Source organism: Thalassophryne amazonica, chromosome 7, assembly GCF_902500255.1.
Source record: "Thalassophryne amazonica chromosome 7, fThaAma1.1, whole genome shotgun sequence".
Lineage (NCBI taxonomy): Eukaryota > Metazoa > Chordata > Actinopteri > Batrachoidiformes > Batrachoididae > Thalassophryne > Thalassophryne amazonica.
In genome coordinates this window covers 109,240,551-109,264,519 of record NC_047109.1, presented here as the reverse complement: position 1 = coordinate 109,264,519, position 23,969 = coordinate 109,240,551, and the positions used below count along the sequence as shown (strand labels likewise).

Genomic DNA, 23,969 nt, shown 5'->3' with positions numbered 1-23,969 from the left:
TGCAAACATCATCGTCATGGAGACTCCTGTCTGATCTCGTCCATCAACCTGTCCATCACCACTGCGAGTAAGAGAGGGCTCAGAGCCATACTCATTATTACTTAAGTTACCGCATTATTATTCACTAGTACCTAAACATTATTTAGATACTACATTATGACAATTTACTACAGTTTTATCCATATTAGATCATTATTATTGAGATACTACATTATTGCTTATTATCTATTATTCTTAATTATTATTCCGGTACTCTGTTATTACTCATCATGATTTAAGTTACTGCATTAGTATTTATCATTACATAATTTGGTACTAACTCATTGTTCCTTAAGTCATTACATTATTATTCATTATATACAAATTTGCAGTTTCTTCATATCTTATGTTCTCCTGCTTGTTTGCTGCTGGAATAAATGTTGGCTTTCAAATACTACTTGATGTATTTCTTGTAGTTTTAGGCTGCAATCCATCATTTCATGAAAGCACAAGTTAAATTTTTTGTTAAAGGTACTCACCTGTCGTTTGTCGCAGCAGGTGGGGGCGGGGGCAGGTTTTCTCCTTCTTCACTTCAAACAGAATGATTTGGAAATAAAATCGAATAAACTGATCACTTTCAGTCCAGGTGACAGCTGACGAACATGTTTAAACTCCGAAACATATGAATCCAAAGTTTTCTGCAGATCCTTTCTTGTTTCTCTTCACAGGTTACTGACCTCAGTGGACGGAGGAGAGAAACAAAGGACAAAAAAAAAAAAAAAAAAAAAACACGTTTGAACGACCGCTTTGAACGGTTTCCTTTAACCGAAGCCACCTGCTTCTAATAGAAAAGAGAGACACATTTGGAAACGTGGGCGAATTGAAACATTTGTTAAAGTTTCTCCAGAGTTCTTCGGGTGTTCTATGCGCCCTCCTCTTCCTCACAGCTACAAAGCCAGGAGGGGGAGCTGTTAGTGACGTCATAGAGCAAAGGTTGGGAATGGGCAATTGGAAAAGAATCAAATAAAATATAAGACCAATAATTCTAACCCGATGCCATCTCATTTGGAAAATATTTTTGTTATGTGTTGTGATGCTTTTTGAGTCGGCGCGCACACGCACGCGCACACAAGAGTTTAAGTTCTCTTTTCTGGTGTGAAAGTTCAGTAATCATGAGTTCCCTGTCAACAGCAACATGCAAAGGGAAGTTGAACAATCGCATGAAGAACTTCTGTGGTGGAGAAGAAATGGCAGCATGTAAGTCGTGAATTAACTGAAGAGGAGAGAGTAAGGAGAGGAAACGAGCAAAGGTGACACCAAAGGAGGTGACTTCCAGGAGCTAGAAGACCTGCAGAGAGAACAAATGATGGGTGGAGGACTGGTTCTTAACTGCTACCTGCTGGTGATCACAGCGTCTGTGAAAGGTAAAATACCAGCTGCCTTCATGAAGACAACGTTCACATTATTGGCTGAAGTGAAGTGAATTAGTCCAGCGGCTGAAAAAAAATACCCATACCCCTCCCTGCGGCAGAACAAAATGAGACCTGTTTTATTTGAAGGGTATGGATGTCTACTTTTAGAAAATCATGGTTGTACTAAATTAAAATGTGTACAGTGCAGCAGATTAACCCCCTGTTTGCCAAAACATTAACATGCCTTTGTACTGCAATATCTGATATATTCCCCTAACAAAAAAGGCACAATATGTAATCAGGGCATCAATTAACCCCATTTTTTAGGTGTAAGGCATACCACTACATACATTCTTAGGGTTTAATTAAGTTCTTACCCTACTATGGGGATATTAACCCTTTAGAATCCCAAATTTTTATGCATTTTTTCCCCATATATTTTGTTGATAGCACAGATTATTCATGAGTGAATGGGAATAAAATAAGTTGCTGTGTATATCATTTGACAATTTTAGATGTCTTTTATTAGAAAATACCAGGTAGAATCATTAAAAATGGGTACAATGCTTCAAATTAACCCTTTGTTAGCGGTAAACCACCAGTTCACAGTTAGCTATTTGACTGATTGTGGCTGAGAATTCCTTTGGGGGTGAAAGTACATGACTTTTATATAAACATCATCACAAAGTTCATTGAAATTAAAATTTGTACCATCTCGTTAGACCAATTAATACTATCTTATTATAACTTATTTTGGTCAAATTTGGTCATATTTTGTTTGTTTAGTCCTGATTAAGATCAAATCCATTTCTTGAAACAAAGGATCAATTGTGGAGCCATCTATAGGCAAATTGAAGACATAGAATCTATGGGAAGCTACACCTGAAAATGATGAAAATGGTTATCAACAGCCAACTGCTCTTTAAGTTGCTGCGTTCAGAAATACAGTGAATTAACTGGGTAAAAACACTGAAAGATAATTAAGACACTCTGTTGTTTGTATTAGTAGTGGTTAATTTCAGAAAGATTATCAAAACTGTACAGCCAGATGCATTCCGGCAAGTTTCGAAAGAATTCTTGATCAACATGTCATTAGCTGGAAAGGGGTTAACACTGTCTATACTGCCATTAAAAGGACTTCAGAACACTCTGTGTGATGATTTTTATATAAAAGTCATGTACTTTCATCCCCAAAGGAAATCTCGGCCACAATCAGTCAAATTGCTTACTAACTGTGGACTGATGGTTTACCACAAACAAAGGGTTAATTTAAAGCATTGTACCCATTTTAAATGATTCTACCTGGTATTTTCTAATAAAAGACATCTAAAATTGTCAAATGATATACACAGCAACTTATTTTATTAACATCCACTCATGAATAATCAGAGCATCAAGAAAACGCGGGAAAATTCATAAAAAAAAATTTGAGTTCTAAGGGGTTAATATCCCTACAGTAGGATAAAACCACATTAAACCCAAGAATGTGTGTAGTGGTATGCCTTACACCTGAAAGATGGGGTTAATTGATGTTCTGATTACATATTATGCCTCTTTGCCAGGTGAATATATCAGATATTGCAGTACAAAGACATGTTAATGTTTTGGCAAACAGGGGGTTAATCTGATGCATTGTACACATTTTAATTTAGTACAACCATGATTTTCTAAAAGTAGACATCCATACCCTTTAAATAAAACAGGTCTCATTTTGTTCTACCGCCGGGAGGGGTATCACCCTTTTCTAGCAGTCTTTTTTGGGCATGGCCGCTACTCTAAATGTGTTTTGAGGTGTGTCTGGTGGGCAGTTTGATTGGTTAAAAAGTTGATGAAGACTGAGATCAAGGGAGGGGTCCAACAGTGTTTTATCACTATCATCTACATTTACAATTCTGCACAGACATTAAAAAAACCTTAAAAAACAAAGTAGGTTGTGCAATTCTAGAAAATTGACTGGATGAAAATGATTTAAAGTCATACAAACACTGAAACAAAAGACAACCTGCTTCACTTGCTAAAACTTTGTCTAAATTTGGTGTAAATATGACTTTCTAAATTAATTTGGCTCAATGTAATTCTTTTGAGTGTTACCAATTGAAGCATTTTTTTAAGTTGGTCTGACAAATCTTTTTTGTGCGACAGCTATACTGCAAGTGGCACAAATCAGATCTGTTAGCAGAAAAAGTGGTTTTGCATGTTTACAATGTGCAAAAACACCAAATGTTTGTTTAATGCATGCAAAGCACTCAAACGCACACACACACAAAGATTAAAGTCTTTTCTGCTAGTAATGTGGACATATTCTAAGAGATATTTGTGCAGACGTCAAAGCCTCCTTGCGTGTTGCTGCAGCAGATTCAGGTGGACAAGTGAATTCTCTGTTAAATGTACAGCAGATGGTTCAACAGTAGTCCTGTCAAATATTTAGCATATTTTTGTGAGTTGGATGTTGAATATGAAGCTGAGATGCAGGTCAAGACCTTGAATGCATAATAGTGTTGACCATAATATTGTCCATTGTCCAGGATTACTTTTAAAAAGTACTTTTTAATTACATCCAATTATAATCACCTCCTCCTTAAATAACCAAAACTAGCTATTAGTTGTTGTTGCACTTGCAAATAAATAAATACTACTAGTGTGGTGCACACGGGGATCCATGGGCTTGAGATTGAGTAGTGTTTATAAAACAGGTATGTGACATTTTTCAAGGCTGGGCATAAATTATGCAAAATTTCTATAATGATTTTAACTGAAAGTGCAGGAAATTAAAATGAGAAGGTTTTGTGAATAATTGTATTTATTATTTGGCACATATCCCTAATATATCCATCATTTCTCCAAAAATATTAGTCCTATCAATTATCTGTTTTCGCGACGTTCATCCTTGACTCAAAATACATAAACATACCAAACACACACATGCTCGTACACAGAGGCCACTTGGCTTTTAACATATAGATGATTTACCGCCCCCTGCTGGATTGGCGTATGAGTCCAGAAAGTAAATATCAACATCCATTGTTCACTGTTTTTTTTACCTAATATCCATAATTTCTCCAAAAATATTAGTCCTATTAGTCCTAGTCCAACCAAACAGCAAATGTCAGCTTTCAATTTTTCAATTTCAATTTATTTTCATTTATATAGCACCAAATCACAACAGAGTTGCCTCAAAGCACTTCACACAGGTAAGGTCTAACCTTACCAACCCCCAGAGCAACAGTGGTAAGGAAAAACTCCCTCTGAGGAATAAACCTCAAGCAGACCAGACTCAAACGGGTGACCCTCTGCTTGGGCCATGATACAAACATAAATTACAGAACAATTCACAGAACAATTCATGGACGAATATATAAGAAATGCTATTGGCGCACAGGACAGGAGGATCGCCAACACAAATACAACTCCCATCTCTGGATGGAGCTGCACCTTAAACAGAGAGAAAAAACAGAATCAGGCATCAGAAAGACAAAAAAATACTGTATAATTTGCCAGCATTAAACAACAAGAAAAACAGAGAAATACTAAGGTGATCGCCGGCCACTAGCCCTAAACTTCACTAAAAGACCCAGAATTTAGGTAAAGTTGAGGCCGCGGCACGCTCCAATTACTAATAACATGAAGAGTAAAAAGCGTAAAACAAAACTGTACCAGTATGCAAGCCACGTGAAAGGGAAAAGAAGTGCGTCTTAAGTCTGGACTTGAAAATCTCCCCAGTTTCTCTGTGATTGAAGGTACACATACACAGATATATACACTTTGCTTTTAATATATAGATTGTGAGATTAATTAAGGATATTAGGTAAAAAAAAAAAAAAAATAGTGAACAGTGGATGTTGATATTTACATTCTGGACTCATACCCCAATCCAGCAGGGGGCGGTAAATCATCTATATGTTAAAAGCCAAGGGGCCTCTGTGTACGTGCATGCGTGTGTGCACCTTCGATCTCAGACAAACAGGGGAGAGCTGACATTTACCGTTTGGTATGTTTATGTATTTTGAGTCAAGGATGAACGTCGCGAAACAGAAAATTGATAGGACTAATATTTTTGGAGAAATTATGGATATATTAGGGATATATGCCAAATAATAAATACAATTATTCACAAAACCTTCTCATTTTAATTTCCTGCACTTTCAGTTAAACTCATTATAGAAACTTTGCGTAAGTTATTCCCAGCCTTGAAAAATGTGAGGTGATTACATTTTTGCTTGATTTGATCTCAAACACATTATGTTTGCTGCTGATCTGGACAGAGATCCAGAACAGATGGACCATTGGTTCCTGGCAGAGGTACGTACCCTAATGAGTGCTGCTCTTTTCAGCATTTTAATAACAAATAACAGGAATAACATAACAAATGCAGGAATGCATTTGTTATTATGTCATAACCTTCTGTGTTTGTATCCAGTTGAATCAGCTCAGCTGCACTTGTTTAGTTGCTCGACGACGTTTGGTTCTTCATCCTGAAAAGCTTCATCATTTGTCTCTGGAGTAGTGACAGACATCAGTGACCCCACAGAGGAGAAATATTTAAACTGATGAAGCTTTTTCCTGAAACGTCTTCAAGGAATTGATCAAGTGGAGTTGACTGAACCCGGCCCACGTGGACATTGTGACCTGGATGACTGAGAACCTCTGCAGAAATCTTCTTTGTTTGTAACCATCATGATCTTTTCTGCAGGTATTCTTGCTGGTAATTGGTCAGTTTTTCTCGCTGTTGGTCCTATCTGTGCTGTGATTGGTTCCTCTGTGATTATCCCATGTTCCTACGACTATCCCCAGAGTTCTGGAACAGAGGGGCGGAGCTTTACCAAGGTACAGAGAATAAAGGCGCCATTGTTAGCAACTGCAATACAGCGTGTCCTACATTTGAAGACATTCTGTGCAAGAGCGAGAGAATGAATGACAAGTGTCTAAAATGTCAACGTCGGGCAGAAATACAAACAAATATGGTTTGTGAAGAAGTTAATTGTATTAAGTATAAAATGAAGTTACATCTTTTTTAATGAAAAGGTGCAGCGACAGTGTTTCTTGATGATTTGTTTAAAAACAAATGACAAACCAGAATCTTGGTGGTTGAGTTCCTGACGATGTGTGACAAAGTTCTCTCAAGCAAGACAAGGTCTTGTCCAAATAAAATTAAGGGTAACTCTAAAAATACAAAGTATTTTGACACCTCAGCTCAGGAACAGCTGGGTGGGTCGATAGTGATTTTAAAATCCTATGTTGATACTTTCAGCCAAATAGATCAGATGCTTCAGTAAATGATTTGCTGTTTCAAAAAAGCAGAGAGAGCAAATTAAACAATTACTATTAAAAAATTCATCCATCTTTCAATAGCATATTATATAATATATAATGTCATCCCATAGTGTCTTACATTGGAAATATGTTGTTTTAATATTCATTTATGTAATTTGTAATTTCTTTATTAAGATAGCTGTGTTTTGCATTTGTTTGTAAATTTTATTTTTTCAGTAAATTTGTATTTGTCTGAGTTGTCGTCATCGTCGTTACCATTCGTGGGCAGCATGGTGGCCAAGCAGTTAGTGCACTTGTTTCCAAAGCAGAAGGTTCCTGGGTCAAGGACACCCCGGCCTATTCTCCATATAATATGGAATTGCATCAAGAAGGGCATCCAGTGTAAAATTTGTGCCAAATCAACATGCAAATCTGAGCAGGTTGAGGAAGGGAGAAGCTGAAGGAACTTACTACTACTATTATTCATTGTACTAACAGTGAGTTTCAAACACTAAATGAAACATTTGCTCCACAAATTCATTTATTCACTGTTTCAAAAGGCTCAAAGGTCTAAATAAACTGATTGCTTCAGAAAATGATGTTAGAAGCTCAAAAAAGTGAATTAAAAATGGTGTGTAAATGTATTAATGCTTGAAAAAGTTTATAAGTTAAAAAAAAATCATTAAATAGTTCTCCATTTTGAAACGCAAAACACAAAAGTAAACATCTACTTCTGAAAACGATTCACTATTTCTTCATCTTCATTTTTAAGCGCTTATACTGGATTGGGTCGCGGGGGCAACAGCTGTAACAGGGGACCCCAGACTTCCCTTTCCTGTGTCACATTGAGCACCTCTGACTGGGGGATCCCGAGGCATTCCCAGACCAGTGTGGAGAAATAATCTCTCCACCTAGTCCTGGGTCTTCCCCGGGGTGGCTGGCTCCCACGGATGACTGAGCTTCTCACCTTATCTCTAAAGGACACACCAGCCACCCTCCTGAGGAAGCCTATTTCAGCCTCTTGTACCCGCGATCTAGGTCTTTCAGTCTTGACCCAACCCTCATGACCAAAGGTGAGAGTAGGAACGAAGATTGACCAGTAGATCGAGAGCTTCACCTTTTGGCTCAGCTCCCTTTTCATCACAACAGTACGGCAGAGTGAATGCAACACTGCCCCTGCAGCGCAGATTCTCCAGCCAGCTTCACGCTCCATTGTCCCCTCACTTGTGAGCAAGACCCCGAGGTACTTGAACATCTTCACTTGGGGCAAGACCGTATTCCCTACCTGGAGTAGGCAATCCATTGATTTCCTGCTGAGAACCATGGCCTCAGATTTAGAGGAGCTGATCCTCATCCCAGCCGGTTCACACTCAGCTGCAAACTGATCTAGTGAGTGTTGGAGGTCATCAGCCAATGAAGCCAACAGGACGACATCATCTGCAAAAAGCAGTGATGACACCCTAAGCCCACCAAACTGGATGATGGTTCCCTCTCCAGGAACCATCACCTTATCATGGTGGAGAGGTTTGTGTGCCGCTATGAACCTAAGAGCTGTGTTGTCTGGAGCCTTTATGCTCTTGGTAGGGTCTTCCATGAAAAATTGGTCTCAGGCGAGAGGCCAGACTAAGAATAGTTCACAAGACACCATGACAGAACAAAGGAGAGGAGATGTGGCCCGGCCTTGAGGAAGCCCAGGGCCCCCGTCTGGAGCCAGGCCTGGATGTAGGGCCCATCAGTGATCGCCTGGTGGCTGGGCTTGCCACAGAGCCCAGTCGGGCACAGCCTGAAAAGACAACATGGACCTTCCATCTCCACCCTGTGGGCTCACCACCTGCAGCGAGAACCGCTGGTGTCGGGTTCGCTATCCCATGGGTGGCAGTGAAAGTCGAGGGCCTCGGGGGACCAGACCCAGTCAGCAGGGGCTAGCTCTGGGGGTGTGGAACATCACCTTGCTCTGGGAGAAGGAGCCGGAGCTTGTGCGGGAAGTGGAGGGCTCACCAGTTTAGATCTGGTGGGCCTTACCTCCACACACAGCCTCGGCTCCGGAACCACTCTCCTTGATAGCGGTTGGATTCACTATTTTTAAACACTTAAAACTTGTTTTAGGAAAAAACATTCAGTGTTTCAAAATGGTCTAAATATTATAATGGAGTCATCTAGTGGCCAGGGGGTCACCTACACACACACCCCATCCCCAACTCACCAAAATAAATTCCTGGCTATGCCCCTGTCCAACACACAAATAGAAGATGCAGGAGATCTTCTGTTTTAAAGCTTCACTTCCTTTTTTTTTTTTTTTTTGGTCTGTCTGACAGACCACTGCTGCAGGGCAGGTGGAAGATCAACAGTATAAAGTTCTGTCTGTAATGTGGTGCCTGGAGGAAGGCCGCTGTATCACACCAAGGTATGAAACACGCACACAGAAAAGCCCAAACACTTTCTAGATAAGACAAGATTTCCAGCCTCAGAATGAGCTCATGTTCAGAGATGATTCCTCAGTTATGGTCATGTGTTGAGGTGGTTTGATTTGGGGCCTTTATGGAGATCAGACTAGCTGTCACCCAGAAAAATGAAGTCAGCAATAAATCTTTTTTGAATTGAGAGTATCACACAGTGTTACTTTCCAGTTATTAATAAATGTCCTTCAAGGCAGATTTTACAGATCAGAGAGCAGAGTGTCATCTGACAGAAAGTTTGAACCCTTTCTTTTGGTTTGTTTGATTTTGAGGAGGATTTCATCAAAAATAAATAAATAAATAAAACATTTTTTATTGGAAATGTTGACTTATGGCAGAAATTACTACATTTTCTGGGTTGATTTTGATAAAATAGCAGATCATGGGGATTTTCAAATTTGTAATATTTGGAGAGGAAGTAAATATTTAAGTACTTTGATCAATTACACAAGAGAAAATAGTGCAGGTCTGTTTTATGCACTGACAATGGATCACAGTCTCTCATCCAGGCCATTGTTCAAATCCACTTCATGGCTTTTGTTTAACTCTTTTGATTGATTGTTGTATTTTTATTTGATTATTCTATTACAGAAAAGCATCTCTGTCCTTCTTTCTGTCCGTTCCAGCTATGTATTCCACAGTGATGGTATATTTCCAGATCTGTCCTACCAGAACCGGGTGGAGTATCTGGGAGTTCCGGGAACAAAGAACTGTTCTCTGAGGATTTCCAACCTGAGACAGTCGGACACTGGAACCTACATGTTCTACCTCATAACGAACCATCCCACAGAGAAGATGCTGGAACAGAGCGGCATACAGCTCCTGGTGGCAGGTGGGAACAAACTGAAACTGGCCCATAGCTCAATAACTTTAGGCCGTCGAATACAAACTATACCTTTAGGGAATCTTTGGAATCAGACAAATAATGTAGTTTTCAACACAGTTGGAGCAAGTTTCATTCCAGTGTAACTGCTACCTGGCTCTGGCTACCACTCTGAGAACGGTATCCTAAATGTTTGTTTAGGCCATGATATACTGAGGTTGTGTTAAATAGACTGCATTTCTACAGCGCTTTTGCCATATGAAACAGATGCTTATAGCGCTTTACAATGATGCCTCATATTCACCCATTCACGCACAAACACAGATGTAAGTTGTTGCCATACAAGGTGCTCAGTTGCACACTGCGATCAACGTGGGCATTACTGCCCTTGACTAACGGCCCTTAATGATTTTTGGTCTGATGGAGTAAAGGGGACATCAGCTCCTCGAAGACAGGCGGTTGATTGTTTTGTTTTGCCACATTGACCTTATATGTTTATTAAATGTTTTATTTACTTAATCTCAACCGGTCTAACAAAACTTGATTGTTTCAATGGGAAAACAAAGTGTTGCCATTAACTGTAACAGTTTGTTAAATTTTTCCATTTCAACAACCAAGTTTTGTGGAATCGGTTGACATGTTTATTTATCTATTTTCTAAACTCACTTATTAGGGCCCCTTCACACACATACACACACACACCACGCTCATGCACGAAACCGTCACCACAGGATCGTTCATGTCTGCCCGACCACATGTCCCTCCCAACGTCAGCTCAGTGTTTTCGTGGTTCGCTCATATGAGCTGTTTCGCCGTGATTTGTACTTATTCGTACGATGTGTGAAGGGTCCATAAAGAGGGGAGTCTACCACAGTGGTCATCGGGGAAGAGGCAGGGTACCACCCCGAGAGGCCACCAATCTATTGCAATGCAAACACTTTCACACTCATATAGGTTAGGCAAACTGGTGGCTATAAATTGACTTTATGCCTTTTGAAGCCAGAATACTGAATAGAAAAAAGTTCATTTTCCATATGAACAAGGCATAAGTGTAACAGAAATCTCTCCTTAAAACAGAAGAAATTAAATTGTGTTATAGTACAAACAAGAACACCTTTTTTATCAGTTATCAACTTGTTTTCACCCACTTTTCACAATCATTTAATTTATACATTTAAATCCATTTGTTTTGTAATATATATATATATATATATATATATATATATATATATATATATATATATATATATATATATATATATATATATATATATATATATATATATATATATATATGATGATGATTGGAAAAAAGAGGCAATAGTTTGTGTGTCTGTGGTCAGTCTCAGTGTTGTAGTCAAAGCAGAACTAGAATTGCCCCAGACAGGATATAAATAGAGGACAAACTCAGTTTGGCCTGAAAAGAACTTCATCAATTCAAGGAACTGCTTCATTTTTCTTTCTAAGTACCAAACTCACTCAGTTACAATTTGTCTGTCAGTGTGGATTGGAGGAGGCATTACACACACGACCGTCTGACTCTGCATGCAGGTGGAACGTGATCAGTGGTTTGTTCCATCACAAACACGTTGTTAAGTAACTATTGAGAAACGTCTGTAGGAAGTTATACTGAAGCTGTTTTTCCTCACTGTTTTAATTCTGCCTCAGCCTTTGACAACATTCATTACACTGGTCAACAAAAAAATAAATAAATGAACAGAATTTCTTACATGGACTTTGAGAATAGATTTAGGGTAATTTTGTGGTGCTGAATATGAGCTCAGATTTCCTCGATCACATCACTTTTTTTTTTTTTTTTTTTTTTTTTTTGCAATCTGCATGTTCCGTATTGATGTTTTACGCAAAAGTTACTCACTCACTCACTCACAAGTTTGACGCCACTAATCATGCACAAAATCAACTTCATAGTTTTTAAACCAGGTTCGTGAAATGTGAACAAGAGCCGTAATATTGTTTGTGGAGCTGAAGAGGTGTGCAGGACTGCAGCTTCTGCTTCAATGCTTGACATGAGAAATATGTTTTCATATCTCAAAAACGTGATGCGATTGGCAAAAACTAACATCAGATTCAGATTCGGTGCCCCCAAATTACCTAAAATCTGATGGAAAACTCCATGCAAGAAAAATTGTGTTGACCGGTGTTACCATCATAATTTGTCCACTGCTTTTTTATGTTATAACCTCTAAAACCATTATTGGAAGGTGACTGAAAGGTTACACAATAGAGTGCATCTCTTTGCCAAAGTTCAGTTCTGGCCAGCTGAATAAGAAGAAGAAGGAGTGATTGATTGAGTGTACCTCGCATAATAATATGTAAAATACAGACATATGCACCCTATTTAATATGCATTAAATGGGGTATTCAAAGTTAAATTAAAATGGCCACAAAATCTGTAATCTGGATCAAACTTTTGCAGGTGATAAATGATACCATCCTACATAACACCTTCAAATATGAAAGAAATCATCTTTTTTTGACAGAGTTATGAATTTTTGAATATTCGGTCAGTGTTCAATATAGGGATTTTTCTTAACTTTGACCTTTGACTTGTGACCTTGAAAATTAAATCGGTTCTTGCCTATCAGGATATGAATGTTCAGTAAAAAAAAAATAAAATAAAATAAAAAAAAATCATAAAAAAATATGAAAAATATTGGGCTCTAAGCTGTTCACAAACTAACAGAAAAAAGATGTAAAAATTAATATTAAATAACAAAAAAATGTATGCAATGCTCAAACTAAACAAAATCATTACTAATTATGCAATTAAATAGTGCCTTTTTTCCTAGATTTAAACTGCAGTGAGCTTTGAGGGTTGATTGAAAAATTTTGAGTCTGACCCAGAAAAAGTTGGGCGTGGTTCTCCAGGATAAGACCTTCTAGAACGGTATTAAAGCACTGCAGCGATGCTGGAAACTGTGTGTGAACTTGCATGGGGATTCTGTTGAAAGATTAATGTTTTAGATCTCAGTGTCAATTTTTTGAGGAAACTCTTCAAATTTTGCTTAAGTCATGCTCCCTCACATACGTAATTTATGATTTTGTAAGAAAAGTGCCTCATTAATATAATAAAAACAATGAGTGAACAGTTTATGAAGGAAGAGTACAGTAGTGTTCAGAATAATAGTAGTGCTATGTGACTAAAAAGATTAATCCAGGTTTTAAGTATAGTTCTTATTGTTACATGGGAAACAAGGTAGCAGTAGATTCAGTAGATTCTCACAAATCCAACAAGACCAAGCATTCATGATATGTACACTCTTAAGGCTATGAAATTGGGCTATTAGTAAAAAAAAGTAGAAAAGGGGGTGTTCACAATAATAGTAGTGTGGCATTCAGTCAGTGAGTTCGTCAATTTTGTGGAACAAACAGGTGTGAATCAGGTGTCCCCTATTTAAGGTTGAAGCCAGCACCTGTTGAACATGATTTTCTCTTTGAAAGCCTGAGGAAAATGGTACATTCAAGACATTGTTCAGAAGAACAGTGTAGTTTGATTAAAAAGTTGATTGGAGAGGAGAAAACTTATACACAGGTGCAAAAAAATTATAGGCTGTTCATCTACAATGATCTCCAATGCTTTACAATGGGAAAAAAAAAAAAAAAAAACAGACGCGTGTAAGAAAACGGAAAACAACCATCAAAATGGATAGAAGAATAATAGAGGAAAGCTCAGAGAGTCCTGGCAGACAGCTCTCATCCTCTGTCCTGTCAGTTTGAGCTCTTGAAGTCTGGGAGGCGCTAAAGTGCTCCTCTGGCCAAAGGTTCTTTTAAAAAATCTTTTATACCAAATGCCATCGCCATAATGAACTCAAAAAAGTGACCACTCCACAAATAAAACCTGAACTTTACTTCTGTTTTATTTGATTTTATTAGATCTTATTTTACGTTTTATTTATCTTACTAGGTCTTATTCTACTTCTTCCTTTACTTCCATGTATTCTATGTATCTTATCTTTGTTTTATTCATGTGTTTGTATGACTGTTTGTATTTTAGTGTTGTCTTTTTTGTGCTGGTGAGCCGAAGACAATTTTCCACATTGGTGGACAATAAAGAATTATTCTATTCTATTCTATTCTAACCAGAATGGCAAAGGCTCACCCATTGATCAGCTCCAGGATGATCAAAGACAGCCTGTGACAGTTAGAAGATGCCTATGTGAAGCTAATTTATTTGCAAGAATCCCCCGCAAAGTCCCTCTGTTAAATAAAAGACATGTGCAGAAGAGGTTACAATTTGCCAAAGAACACATCAACTGGCCTAAAGAGAAATGGAGGAATATTTTGTGGACTGATGAGAGTAAAATTGTTCTTTTTGGGTTCAAGGACTGTAGACAGTTTGTGAGACAACCCCCAAACTCTGAATTCAAGCCACAGTTCAATAAAGTTGTCTAAGTCTAAGTCAGTGAAGACAGTGAAGCATGGTGGTGCAAGCATCATGATATGGGCATGTTTCTCCTACTATGGTGTTGGGCCTATATATCGCATACCAGGTATCATGGATCAGTTTGGATATGTCAAAATACTTGAAGAGGTCATGTTGCCTTATGCTGAAGAGGACATGCCCTTGAAATGGGTGTTTCAACAAGACAATGACCCCAAGCACACTAGTAACCGAGCAAAATCTTGGTTCCAAACCAACAAAATTAATGCCTCGCAGATGTGAAGAAATCATGAAAAACTGTGGTTATACAACTAAATACTAGTTTAGTGATTCACAGGATTGCTAAAAAAGCAGTTTGAACATAACAGTTTTGAGTTTGTACCGTCAACAGCAGGTGCTACTATTATTGTGAACACCCCCTTTTCTACTTTTTTTTTTTTTACTAATAGCTCAGTTTCATAGCCTTAAGAGTGTGCATATCATGAATGCTTGGTCTTGTTGGATTTGTGAGAATCTACTGAATCTACTGGTACCTTGCTTCCCATGTAACAAAAAGAAATATACTCAAAACCTGGATTAATCTTTTTAGTCACACAGCACTACTACTATTCTGAATACTACCGTATTTACAGAAAATCTGTCCCTCAGTTCTGATCTTGTTTCCTAATAGGTTTGAAAGGTTTTTAATTCATGCATAAATCATTAGTTGATATCCTCCCAAAGTCATTTTTATCTGTCTCTGTAGAACATCCTTGAATCTGAATATTTGTTTTCTTCAGTTTTTTGGCCAGCAGTCAACCTACAGTTTTATATTCAGGACAAGTTCATCCAGTTTAGAACAAATACTTTGTGTAGTTGTTCATGTTTACATGTAATGTGCAGAGGACAAACCAGAACATCAGAGAACTGTGAAATTACACCAGGACAGCACACTGTTTGGTCAGTCAGCCCCCTTGTTATCACTACGTGTCAAGGGTTCATTGCACTTTTGCATTTTGCTGCAGGACGGTTCCATGTGCAATTGGAGTATTCAGCCAAAAAACCTCCAAAAATGTCGGCAAAGATACGGGAGAAAGTACATTAAAACCAGAGGACAGAAATATAAAATATCACCAAATAATTAACATTATGGTAAAGTTTGCCATCTCTCTGTATCTTACTGACCATTAGAACTGACTACCAGTCTGTGGTAAGCAGCGTACTCTTTTACACCATGGTGTGCAGGGGGGTGGGGGGGGAGCACATCCAAGAAGGACAAATCCAGGCTGGATAAACTGATCAGGTGGGCTGGCTTTGTGGTTGGCATGAACCTGGATTCTGGTGATGGTGAGAGAGAAGAGAGAACACTGAACAAGCTGCACACTGTCATCAGCAACCAGAGGAGCCTGTTCAGCCACAGACTGCTCCTTCCCAAGTGCAGGACCTACAGACTGAAAAACTCCTGTGTCCCTCAGGCCATCAGACTGTACAACTCCTCACTCAGGGGGAGGAGGAGTAACAGGAAGACAAGGGACAGGAATGAGAGGAACAGTAGTAGCCAGAAAACCAGCAACAGGCAGGACTTCTGGTATTTATATTTGTGCGTTATATTTATATTTGCAAATTGTTTTTTACTTCTACTTTTCATACTTAATAAAGTTCTGTCTAATCAAATTTCTGGTTACCTCAAATGCACGTGCAGCTTCTCACATTCTGCTTCGTACTTGTGTTCTGCAGACTCGCCCAGTGCAGTCATGGCATCTGCAAGTCCATCTGATGACATCACTGAGGGCGTGGCCTTACGCTTGGCCTGCTGCAGCCCGGCCGCCGGTCCAGAGGCTCATGTCAGATGGTTCCAGAACACAAGCGCCACCTCAAAGCATTCTGGAGTAGTGTGGAATGTGGGTGAAGTTACAGCTGATTTTTCTGGAAAATACTTCTGCCAGATCCAGACTGGAGGTGACACACAAGATTCACCAGTGCTGAACATCGACGTGCAGTGTGAGTGAACGCAGAAATCAAGCATTTTGTTGAAAATGCATTTTAAAATATTACATTCACCATTGCTTTTGTTTTTTTTTTTTTTTTCTAGATTCTCCTCGCCACACCTCTGTGGCCATCTCTCCTGTTACCAACCAGGACCAGGGCCGTCCTGTGACTCTGACCTGCAGCAGCAATGCTAACCCAACCGTGCACACGTACACCTGGTACCATGGCGCTGCATGCCTCGCCACATCAGGGATCAGCTTTAGTCAAGGAAGACAGTCTGCAGCTGAGGATGCTGGAGCGGGTTGGACACTTAGCAGCATAAACGTCAGCGCTGACCATCACGGGCAGCACTGCTGTGTAGCCAGAAACAGACACGGATCACAGACTTCCACTGTGGCAGTCAACCTTTCCTCAGGTATGTGCATGAAGAGTCATGAGAATATGAAGATGAGATTTCATGTACCACAATTCTCAGTCAGAACTCCAAACTCCATCATGAAGTCTTCAGTCTGCTGATACTGTTGCTATAAGGGCAATTTATTTAAAAACATTTTTAAATTCTTGAATGAATTCAACACACTACAGCAGAATTGCACCAGTAAAGTACTGAATTTTCAAGACTGTCACCTTTTTTCCTATTATTTTAAGAGGTCCTGCGACTTTGTTCTGAAGAATAAAAAAGAATAAGTGCCAATAATAAAAAAAAAAATTCACAACAATGCACAAAAATCTGAAATTAAAGAGTTGATAAGACAAAAAAATAAATAAATAAATATTCCAATTATACTCTGGAAAATAGGGTGTATGTCAAACAGTAGTGGTGTAACGAGACACAAAAAATCAAAGTTTTGTAGGTTTTTGGTACAACGGACACAAGTAACAGAACATTAGTGATAGTTTGACGCGAAGTGGCTGACGCTGGCCAATGTAGCAGGTTCGCTCCAGGGGTACAAATTTCCTGTCTTCAATGCAGGCCGATATAGCTCCCCATCAGATTCCTGGCACATTGATAGCACATTCAGCGGAGCAGTAGCATAACTTGGTGGAGCTGATCGCCAACTTAACATTTGTGACGTAGGCTGTATAAACTTGACATAACTTCTCGATAGCACCGCTTGCTACTGGTTCATCACCAGGACAGGTTCTAATGTATTTCTTCATATTTCTTCATGCCCAAGGGATCCAGAGGAGGCGATGCATCCAGTCAAGCCTCCAATGTTGGCCAGCAGAAGCTAACAGAGCAATAATGGCATACTAGCAGAGGTGACCTATTGTTAGCGGAGCTCAACTCTTGCCAGCATTTTTGTATGAATGTTGAAGATTTGAAGCATGTTGAAAATTTCACTGGGACCGAACATCAGTGTTGCACCACTGACGATGACTTAGCTCCTGCAGAGTCTGGTGGACCTCAGTGCTGGTCAGCGTTAATCAACTTTTCAGTCTCCATCAGCAAAAATCGAGCTAGTCAGCGTGCAGATGGACCGTTAGGCTCTTGTGACCAAAGTCTTTCCAGAGTGTTATAAAACTTTTATTCAAAATAAATGCAACTTATACTCTAGTGAGTCTTATGTTTTTTCCTGTCTTCAGGAGACTATTGCTTCAATGTACTTGGTCTAATTTACACCAAACTTGCTGTGGGCATCTAGGTTGACCAAAGAATTGCCCTAAAGTGACAAAGATGAAGGTTACTGAGAATAAATTTCAAGGTTTTGGTATATTTGTTTGTTCCTCTATTCCTCCCTCGTCAATTTCCACCAAAACTTGATATGTGGATGACAATCAGCCTCAGAACTTCCCTTAATGGGTTTGTTTTAGCAAAGGTCAAGGTCATTGGGGTGAAAGTCCAAAATTATGATTTCTCCCCCAACTATGATGTCTGCCAAACTTGGTATGTGGGTTCTGGAATTGCCCGTGTCACATCAAATTTACCAAAAGTCAGTTATTGGAGTCATGGTCTCACACACACACACACACACACACACACACACACACACACACACACACACACACACACACACACACACACCTTCAACCGCTTAGTCCAATCAAGGGTCGCGGGGGGCTGGAGTCTATCACAGCAGTCAGAGCGCAAGACGGGGTACACTCAGTACAGGACGCCAGTCTGTCGCAGGGCCACAAACATACAAACAAACATTCACACCCACTCGCACACCTATGGACAATTTAAAGTTTCCAATTCACCTAACCTGCATGTCTTTGGGTGTGGGAGGAAACCCATGCAGACATGGGGAGAACATGCAAACTCCACACAAAAAGGCCACAGGGGGACTTGTACCCATGACCTTCTCACTGTGAGGCAACAGTGCTAACCACTAAGCCACTGTGCTGCCCAGAGTCATGGTCATTGGTGTTAAAGATAAAAACTGAAGGTTTTTTTTTCTTCTTTTTCTTTCTTGTTTGCACCAAACTTGGCACACGTGGAGGTGGGTTCTAAATTTGCTCGGGCAAGGCCAAATTTGGCAAAGGTCAATCAGTGGGGTTAGGGTCATGTTTGCATAGTCCTCCGTGGTCCTTTTGCTAATTTCTACCAAACATGGCATTAAAAAACATTTTGTAAAAGGCCAAAGAATTTCCAACCACATTAGGACCAAATGTGGTACACACTTAGGAGAATTGTAGAACTGCCCTGGCAAGGTCAGTCAGAGGTCAGGCATTTGGGTAAAAGTCAAGGTCATTGGGTTCAAACGTCAGATTGCCATGGCAATTTCTGTGATAGCCACTGGTACTAATAACTCACTGTTAAAAAAGTGGAGAAAAGGCATTTTAAAGGAGCTCATTTCATTTAAAAGGTCTTGTTTTGGCTTGATATAGTAACTCCTCAAAGTCTTGGTGAAACAAGTCCATCAAGCATGTGGACTTGTTTCTCTTCTCATTTATTCTGCTTTAAGTTTGTCACTCGACTTCTCAAAAGAAAGTTCAAATCTAATCATCAACGTGGTGGAAGGTCACCTAACTGTAATAGAAACACTTTCACTAAAAGTCATTCCTACTGTTATCTTCACTACAGTGTCAAAGTCTTCAGGCAGCCATGTGGTGGCTGTCGGGGTAACCGTCGCTGGCCTACTGGCGATTATTGGCATTATTATCTTTATCAAGATGAGGTGAGTTTTCTACTTTCTCATGATCCATGATTTGTGTTTGTTTTCTGTCTAAATATATCATCACTGGAAATCATCAGAGTCAGTAATGTAGCTGAATGAATAAAACAGTTAATGAATGAAGGACAGTTTGATCTTGATGAGACAAGAAGTCAATTCGAAATGAGAATTAAATGATACGTAATCTGTGAATATGAAGCTGTGTATATGCGTGCGTGCTCCTCCAAAGTTCTTGGGCTTTTTCCACCAAATTTGCTTTTTGCATGTAGGCTGACCTTGAATTGCCCTGAAAGGATTGGTTTTATATTCTTCAAAGATTCACTCTTTAATTTAAAATAAAATATATATAATATATAAAATACTACACAAATAATGTTTTGTCTTGTATAACCATCCCAAAGATGTATCGTTATCTTTGGCTGCTTTCAGTGATGCCGGTATTTGGTTAGACTCTTTCTCTCCGATTGTTCTGTCTGAGTTATTTTCATTAGTTACTTCATCCAAACCATCAACATGCTTATTAGACCCCATTCCTGCCAGGCTGCTCAAGGAAGTCCTACCATTATTTAATGCTTCAATCTTAAATATGATCAATCTATCTTTGTTAGTTGGTTATGTACCACAGGCCTTTAAGGTGGCAGTAATTAAACCATTACTTAAAAAGCCATCACTTGACCCAGCTATCTTAGCTAATTATAGGCCAATCTCCAACCTTCCTTTTCTCTCAAAGATTCTTGAGAGGGTAGTTGTAAAACAGCTAACTGATCACCTGCAGAGGAATGGTCTATTTGAAGAGTTTCAGTCAGGTTTTAGAATTCATCATAGTACGGAAACAGCATTAGTGAAGGTTACAAATGATCTTCTTATGGCTTCGGACAGTGGACTCATCTCTGTGCTTGTTCTGTTGGACCTCAGTGCTGCTTTTGATACTGTTGACCATAAAATTTTATTACAGAGATTAGAGCATGTCATAGGTATTAAAGGCACTGCGCTGCGGTGGTTTGAATCATATTTGTCTAATAGATTACAGTTTGTTCATGTAAATGGGGAATCTTCTTCACAGACTAAAGTTAATTATGGAGTTCCACAAGGTTCTGTGCTAGGACCAATTTTATTCACTTTATACATGCTTCCCTTGGGCAGTATTATTAGACGGTATTGCTTAAATTTTCATTGTTACGCAGATGATACCCAGCTTTATCTATCCATGAAGCCAGAGGATACACACCAATTAGCTAAACTGCAGGATTGTCTTACAGACATAAAGACATGGATGACCTCTAATTTCCTGCTTTTAAACTCAGATAAAACTGAAGTTATTGTACTTGGCCCCACAAATCTTAGAAGCATGGTGTCTAACCAGATCGTTACTCTGGATGGCATTTCCCTGATCTCTGGTAATACTGTGAGAAATCTTGGAGTTATTTTTGATCAGGATATGTCATTCAAAGCGCATATTAAACAAATATGTAGGACTGCCTTTTTGCATTTACGCAATATCTCTAAAATCAGAAAGGTCTTGTCTCAGAGTGATGCTGAAAAACTAATTCATGCATTTATTTCCTCTAGGCTGGACTATTGTAATTCATTATTATCAGGTTGTCCTAAAAGTTCCCTAAAAAGCCTTCAGTTGGTTCAGAATGCTGCAGCTAGAGTACTGACGGGGACTAGCAGGAGAGAGCATATCTCACCCGTGTTGGCCTCCCTTCATTGGCTTCCTGTTAATGCTAGAATAGAATTTAAAATTCTTCTTCTTACTTATAAGGTTTTGAATAATCAGGTCCCATCTTATCTTAGGGACCTCGTAGTACCATATTACCCCATTAGAGCGCTTCGCTCTCAGACTGCGGGCTTACTTGTAGTTCCTAGGGTTTGTAAGAGTAGAATGGGAGGCAGAGCCTTCAGCTTTCAGGCTCCTCTCCTGTGGAACCCAGCTCCCAATTCAGATCAGGGAGACAGACACCCTCTCTACTTTTAAGATTAGGCTTAAAACTTTCCTTTTCGCTAAGGCTTATAGTTAGGGCTGGATCGGGTGACCCTGGACCATCCCTTGGTTATGTTGCTTTAGACGTAGACTGTGGGGGGGTTCCCATGATGCACTGTTTCTTTCTCTTTTTGCTCCGTATGCATCACTCTGCATTTAATCATTAGTGATCGATCTCTTTTTCCTGGTTCTTTTCCTCAGCCCCAACCAGTCTCAGCAGAAGACTGCCCCTCCCTGAGCCTGGTTCTGCTGGAGGTTTCTTCCTGTTAAAAGGGAGTTTTTCCTTCCCACTGTGGCCAAGTGCTTGCTCATAGGGGGTCGTTTTGACCGTTGGGGTTTTTCATAATTATTGTATGGCCTTGCCTTGCAATGTGGAGCGCCTTGGGGCAACTGTTTGTTGTGATTTGGCGCTATATAAGAAACAAGTTGATTGATTGATTGATTGTATATTTCACAAAAAAATGTTCATTAAATTCCTGATTTGATTGCACGTTTTCTTCTGCTCCCACAATGAAAAATGCAAAATCCAATTAACCCCGCCCACTGCCCCAGTGATTGGTCGATTCAAAGTTTTGCTGTCCAGTGATTGGTCTGTTCCATTTGTGAGGCAGAAAATGCCCACGACAAACAACATATCACTGAGGTGCAAAGAAACATCTCTACTGTATAAAAACACTTACAATTTGTGGATGCAAATGTTGTAAATATGAAAGTTTTACGCAGTGTTACTTCTGTACTTACAGGAATCGGAGGACGTCTGGTCACCAGTCATATGTCCTGACTGAGACAAACCCTCCAGCACCATAAGGACTCACAAAAACTAAAAACACTGAGTTCTCGACACTGGCGCATCAACACACACGCAACATCTGTACAGGACTGTTCCACAGTCATGACGTCACCACAAAAACCATCACATATTCAAAATGTGAGCATCTCAAACACACTATGGCTTTAAAATATATAATTGCATATATTAAAAAAAATATGCATGTTTACAATGACATCACATGATTGATAATATTGATTATCTATCTAAATAGAACATATCTGTCAGACTGAGGAGAGGTAAGATAACCACACACTGGAATCCTAAATTTAAAATCGTCTGAACTGAAAAATGACCTTTGAAATGTTTGAAATGTGCCAGTCAATCATGTATTGATTGACGTTCCATCACAGGTTTCCCTCCAATATGATTCTTTTTTTTTGGGGGGGGGGGGGGGGGGGGGGGTTCTGCGGGATGGGTGTTGGTCAGGAGCATGGATGCCACATCCACCACACTACAAGAACCAACTTTGGTCCTGGATGGCAACCACCCAACAGGGATGTGGTTTAAAAAAGAAAAAACTGAAAGATGGCACAATTTTACATTTACCAAACTCTGTTGGCTGTGTATCATTAAAAACCTATGAGGTCTGCATCACTGACTCTGAATTACACATAATGGACACTTTATTAAGTACACCTTGCTAGATCAGAACCCCCCTTTGCCTTCAGAACTTCCTTAATTCTTTGTGGCATTGATTCAACAAGGTGTCGGAAACATTCCTCAGAGATGTTGGTCCATACTGACATGATGGCATCACACAGTCACCCTTTCAACCAGTCTGTCAATTCGCCTCTGACATCTACAAGGCATTTTCATCCACACAACTGCAGCTCTCTGGATATCTTCTCTTTTTTGGACCGTTCTCTGTAAACCCTAGAGATGGTTGTGGGTGAAAATCCCAGTAGATCAGCAGTTTCTGAAATACTCAGACCAGCCCATCTGTCACTTAAATCCCTTTCTTCCCCATTCGGATGCTCAGTTTGAACTTCAGCAAGTCATCTTCACCACATCTAGATGACTAAATGTGTTGGGTTCCTGTCATGTGATTGGCCGATTAACTATTTGTGTTAATAAGCAACTGAACAGGTGTACCTAATGAAGTGGCCAATGAGTGTATATGGTCATGTTCAAATATTTGCTATCATATTAATTCAATGTAAAAAGTACAGCAGAATATTCAGCGTGTGGAAAGTAGAACCCAGAAAACTAGGGGGAAAAAGATATATATGAATAACTAAACACATCCAGTTATTTACAGCCCTGCTGACCAGTCAGATATTTTTAATGTAATTCATTTTAAATTAATATTTTAGAGCACCAAGTAAAGAGCAAAGAACAAACACCCAATACATGTTGAAGCAATATACAACCAATGTGAGCCCATTAAAAACGGACTGCAGTGAAAACCGGGTCACATCTGTGTCGTTTTACATTAAACGTCAAGAATGATAAGAAAACCAACAGATCCTGACCAGAGCCTGGAGACAACCGGAGGAGGATGACAGCCTGGAGGACAGTGACTCTGAGAACAGGATATTCATTTATACAAAAAAAAGTAAATATGCATAGATAAACTCTGTGGCTTAGGAGTCTTTATTTCTTCTTTTTTTTATTATTATTATTATTACTATTGCATCTGATTTATTGATGATCTGAGTATTACAATGTACAACCTCAAGTCAGGAAAAGTTGCATGATATGGAAAATGCAAAGAAAAAATTAAAGAGATTATAATGCATTGTTT

At 39.3% G+C, this 23,969-nt stretch overlaps 1 protein-coding gene across 1 annotated transcript in view; it reads left to right on the top strand.

Annotated features, from left to right (window-relative positions):
* The window catches only part of LOC117514746 (B-cell receptor CD22-like), a 41,249-nt gene extending 17,280 nt beyond the window's left edge, over positions 1-23,969 (top strand). Inside the window, exons 3-11 of the mRNA XM_034175313.1 lie at positions 1,171-1,304; positions 1,338-1,403; positions 6,082-6,215; positions 8,957-9,045; positions 9,724-9,929; positions 16,039-16,302; positions 16,394-16,705; positions 19,319-19,412; positions 22,137-23,969. Coding sequence (XP_034031204.1) covers positions 1,343-1,403; positions 6,082-6,215; positions 8,957-9,045; positions 9,724-9,929; positions 16,039-16,302; positions 16,394-16,705; positions 19,319-19,412; positions 22,137-22,200 — 1,224 coding nt within the window. The 5' untranslated portion in view covers positions 1,171-1,304; positions 1,338-1,342 and the 3' untranslated portion in view covers positions 22,201-23,969. The remainder of the gene's footprint in view (positions 1-1,170; positions 1,305-1,337; positions 1,404-6,081; positions 6,216-8,956; positions 9,046-9,723; positions 9,930-16,038; positions 16,303-16,393; positions 16,706-19,318; positions 19,413-22,136) is intronic.